Genomic DNA, 4,440 nt, shown 5'->3' on the forward strand with positions numbered 1-4,440 from the left:
GTAGTAAGAAAAAAGCCAAGTCAAAGTGCACAGTTGTCTTTGCAAGTGAGCCAAGGACAGTTTATACAAAGAAAAATTATTAGATGGTGATGGTGGAGACCCAAGACCCAGCAGTGCTAGAAAACTGCAGCTCTCCCACTTCCTATAGTGGAGCTTGCTCTGTTTGCAAGGATACCACGGGGGCCAGGACCAAACCCCCCACACACCCACCCCCCCACAGTTATCACAGCCTAGCATTCTCCACAGGAACACGAGGCAGTTCGAACAGCACCTGACTAAACCAAAACAAAGTGTCAAGAGTCTACTCTGTTGCCCATATTCACTTCCACAGCTCCTCACAGCCTTAGCAAAGGAGCAGCAGCCTCTGCGAGGCTGTAGAGGGGCCACCTCCAGCAAAATTATCGAGTCACTACCCAAGACTACTAATGCTAGAGCTCCAACGGCACCACCGCCGCCGGCACACACCACGCTGAGCCTGGGCTGTTTTCTCAGCCAAGCTGAGCACCCGTGCCAGGCTTAGAGCAGCCTCCAGCCACGCCGACACCGCTGGAGCCAGACCACTGCCAGACTAACAGCGCAATTAGAAAGAGCAGGGAAGAGGTCCAGGCAGCTCCCGGACTGGGGTACGCCTGCACACAAGGTTCCTCTATCAATTCGTTTCTACTTGGGAAAACAAATAGTATTTTCCCCTAACACAGATCTGAAGGGAAAAAAAAACATTTTTAAACCCCGCCATACACACTTAAACCTCCTAAAATGAGACTGACTAACATGAAAAACAATGTTAGCTGTACCTCAAGCGACCCCTGCTAGCTCTCATCAGCCATGAACATTATACACCGTAACACACATCGACTCAGAGCAACTTCTTTCATCAATGGAATCAGAGTCTACAGCTTGGCATGTTCTACCTGGATCTTCCAGAGTATTACAGCACCTACATGTTACTCTTTTCGTGCAAGTGCTCAAGATAATCTGGGGATTTCGGTTATACCCTTGCACTGAAGGTAACTTTTTTAATCAACTCCAAACCACTGTGAAGCAGCCAACATGAAACAGAGCAGAAATGATCATTTTGGAGTGACAGATATGCAGCACCGCCTGTTTCAACTCCCGTCTTTCAAATGGCTGACCATAATTTCAGAGTAAAGGATCCAAAAGCAGCTGGCTAGCTGAGCTGCAGCAATTTTAAGGAAACATGGCAGAGAAGCAGAAGGCAGGGCAATCATTCTTAAAACAGCAACATGAAATCTGATGTACTCAAGATCAATTCTACAAAGTGATTTAACAGTAGAGAACTCACATTTACTGGTTCTTCCTTCCCTACCCTCATGCAACAATTCACAGCTTTTCAGGGAATACTGCTCCATCTCACTAAGTCATTCACGTTTCACCAGCCCCACAAACAAGCCGTAACACAAGTAGGAGTCAGCGCAGCTCCTCATACTTCCTCTTCCAAACCAACCTGCCATGTCATCATAACCCAGCACTTTACAGCTGGAGTTACAGCCTGATCCAATGGCTGCTGCCAGGAAGCCACGCGATAGTTTCTTTTTTTTTTTTCTTCTTCAAGTAACTACTTCAGGAACGCTCTGTATGAGGATGCCGGGCTTTGCAATCCCCTGTGTCCGGTCACCAACCAAGACAGATGGGTTTTGCTGCACTTTGAGAGCCAGCAGTAATGAACTAATTAAACCCATCTGCACTGATCAGTTTAAAGAACCATCATCATTCTATTAGAATTACTAAACACGATTACACATTTCTCCAGTTAAAATACATTAACGCACTCATTTTCATAACCTTAAAAAAAAATTATCTCCAGCAAAGCATAGTAAGAACAGGGAGTCTCCCAAGTTTCCAAAACTCTCGAACTTACCCCAGAGCAATTTCTCTTACTTCCTGTTCCTCTTGCGGGCCTCACACACAGGAAATGTTTTACATAAAGTAGCCTTAACAGGGGATAGTATTTTAAATTATCCAACAGGAAGGGCTCTTATTTGCCAAGAATTATCGACTTCTGGAATATTGTTGTAACCCATTTGATAGCAAATACCACATGAAACAAGCACCAACAGTATTTAAGAATTTTTATTCAAGAAATGTGCAATAATACTTCCAGTTCACACACACCCTCAATAAATTATCGTATCTTAAGATTCATTCTCTTCTCCTATGTCAACCTTAAGCAGGGGATTAAAACTTATCATTTCCGAAAGAACAGGCAATAAAGCCTGTCATAAAAATTACTTTTCACATGGAATGGAATAATTCCTACGCAATAAAGGGAAAAATTAAGCAGCACCGGTAAAACCTCTAGGTCATTTTCCAAAGCGGCATTTCCCGTACGAACTTCTCCCATGCTTTAACAAAGCCACTTATTCAAACGGGATCATTTGAAAAGCACAGCTACGTATCGTTTTAGGTAGGAGCAGCAGACAGAAGCAGCTTGTAGCCAGAGAGGCCACTCACTGCCAGCTAGGCAAAAATCTAAAGCCATTTTCAGAAGCAGCTTTCAGAGTTTCAAAGGAGCCAGCTTTCACAGGGTAAACAGCTCATGCACCAAGACCTACACAAGACAGTGGATAACAGACTTAACACTAAAATGTCTACATTCAGACAACAGCTATTTCAACATACACAGTAAATCACCTTTCCTAGGAACTACGGTGAAGACAGCTAACCACAAACCGATTTCTGCCCTTCGAATGTACGGCCTCACATGCTGAAGACTTTTTCATTAAGTATCGTTCAACATGATGAGCAACTTCTGAAGAGAAACTGAACAATCTGAACTGCATTCCGGACTGTAAAAACTAATTGCAAGATAGACTATTTTCACAGGGTTTTTAAAGATGAAAACAACACCGATACGCCACTTTTTCAGCGTGTAAAAAAACGAGACATGCGACTACGCCTAATTCTCACCAGACTAGTGCGTGTTCCGAGGCAAGAAGCGAGGAGGCAATAATTTGGGCTTCCCGTACTTAAAGCTCTGGAAAAACAAACTGCTTACTCGGAGGCCTTTTGAAATATTTTAACTACTGCGCTCTAGAAGAAACAAAAATCAGATAACTAAAAAAAAATACGCCACACGAGAAATGCGGAGCCCTCGTTTCTGAAAGAACTGCCTTGATAAAACAGTTTTAAAGCAAACACTTCTGGAACGAGACGCCAGACGAGGTGGTGGTGAAGGAGAATCCAAGGCTGCCCAAGATAAAAGTTGCTCTCTAGAAAAACTAGAGCGAGTCAAAAAGCCGCGGAGGGAAGTTTTGTATCGGAGTAGTTCAGAAGCGGACAACAGCAGAAGAGGGAGCCCGAGCGGGGCTCTGCTCCGCCGCTGCGGCGCTACCTACGGCTCAGGTAACGCTGCCACGGCCGCTCCAGCGCACCCATGTCGGCCCCGTGGCTGACATCAGCCCCCCTCGCTCTGTCGTCGCCCTCTGCATTCACCACCCGGGCATCTGAGCCTCCTACCAAATTAAATATTAAACGTTCTAAGGGATATTGTGTTTCTTTTGTTCCTCTGGCAACTGAGATCTCGAGTGCTCTCAATTCTCCCTGACTTCACATTTTGCAGTTTCATGTCTTAATGTTCTTTTAATGCTTAATTTAATACTCTGGAGGTTCTTACCACACACTCATGTCTGTGACACAGAAAATGTGGTGTACAACCTACTAGAGGAGGAGGTAGCTATTTAATGAGCTGACATTTCTCATCAGCATCCAGACCCCAACCTACAAGGAGAAGTGCTGTGGGGAAGAGGTGGCGGGGCTGTGCAGCAGCGGCTGGCTGGACAGGAAGCCCCAGTTATTCTTAGCACCAAGGGTCAAACCAAACCCTGCCACCATCACAGTGGCAGCTCCTTACGGCAGCTGAAGGGAGCACTCGCTCTCAGAGGCCATCTGTAACTACACAAATAATACCTAAAAGTGGTCACTCTCCGTGCTGAAACGCCAGTTCTAGGGTACTGGATGGAGGCCACTGTTTCTTTTCGTACACTTCCATCTAGTCTGATCAAATAAGAGCAACTCCGGTTTTAAGTCTGAAATCAGAATGGGAGTTTCTTAACATTTTCACCATCTGAACACAAGCAAGTCTTCATACCACAAAAGCAAAAGCCCCTTAGCTTTGGGAGCAAGGCTTCCCCCACTGTTCCCATTGCATAACATCCTTCAAGAACATATGGGCCAGCAAACAGAAGACGTCCGCTGCATAATTATGGCACTGACAAACCAATTGAACCTCAGCAGCTGCCGCTGGGGAGATTTCATTCATTCCCAGTATTGCCTTTTAAACTTAAGTGGCACTGGAACAAACACATCTTTGATCCAAGTAGGAAATCATTTGGAGCTTTGTGTTTAATAGAGCTGAAGCCCTGGGAAAATGATGTCTTTATTAGCCTGGATGACAATGCGGGTCTCATGGCAGGCACACAG

At 45.1% G+C, this 4,440-nt stretch overlaps 1 protein-coding gene across 1 annotated transcript in view; it reads left to right on the plus strand.

The window, feature by feature from the left end:
- Positions 1-1,602: 1,602 nt before the first annotated feature.
- LOC113489312 (uncharacterized protein KIAA1958-like) overlaps positions 1,603-4,440 on the plus strand; it is a 24,197-nt gene continuing 21,359 nt past the window's right edge. The window contains exons 1-2 of the mRNA XM_026864926.1: positions 1,603-1,678; positions 3,145-3,363. Coding sequence (XP_026720727.1) covers positions 1,603-1,678; positions 3,145-3,363 — 295 coding nt within the window. The remainder of the gene's footprint in view (positions 1,679-3,144; positions 3,364-4,440) is intronic.

Source organism: Athene cunicularia (assembly GCF_003259725.1).
Source record: "Athene cunicularia isolate RWA chromosome 28 unlocalized genomic scaffold, athCun1 chr28_part1, whole genome shotgun sequence".
NCBI classification, from domain to species: Eukaryota; Metazoa; Chordata; class Aves; order Strigiformes; family Strigidae; genus Athene; species Athene cunicularia.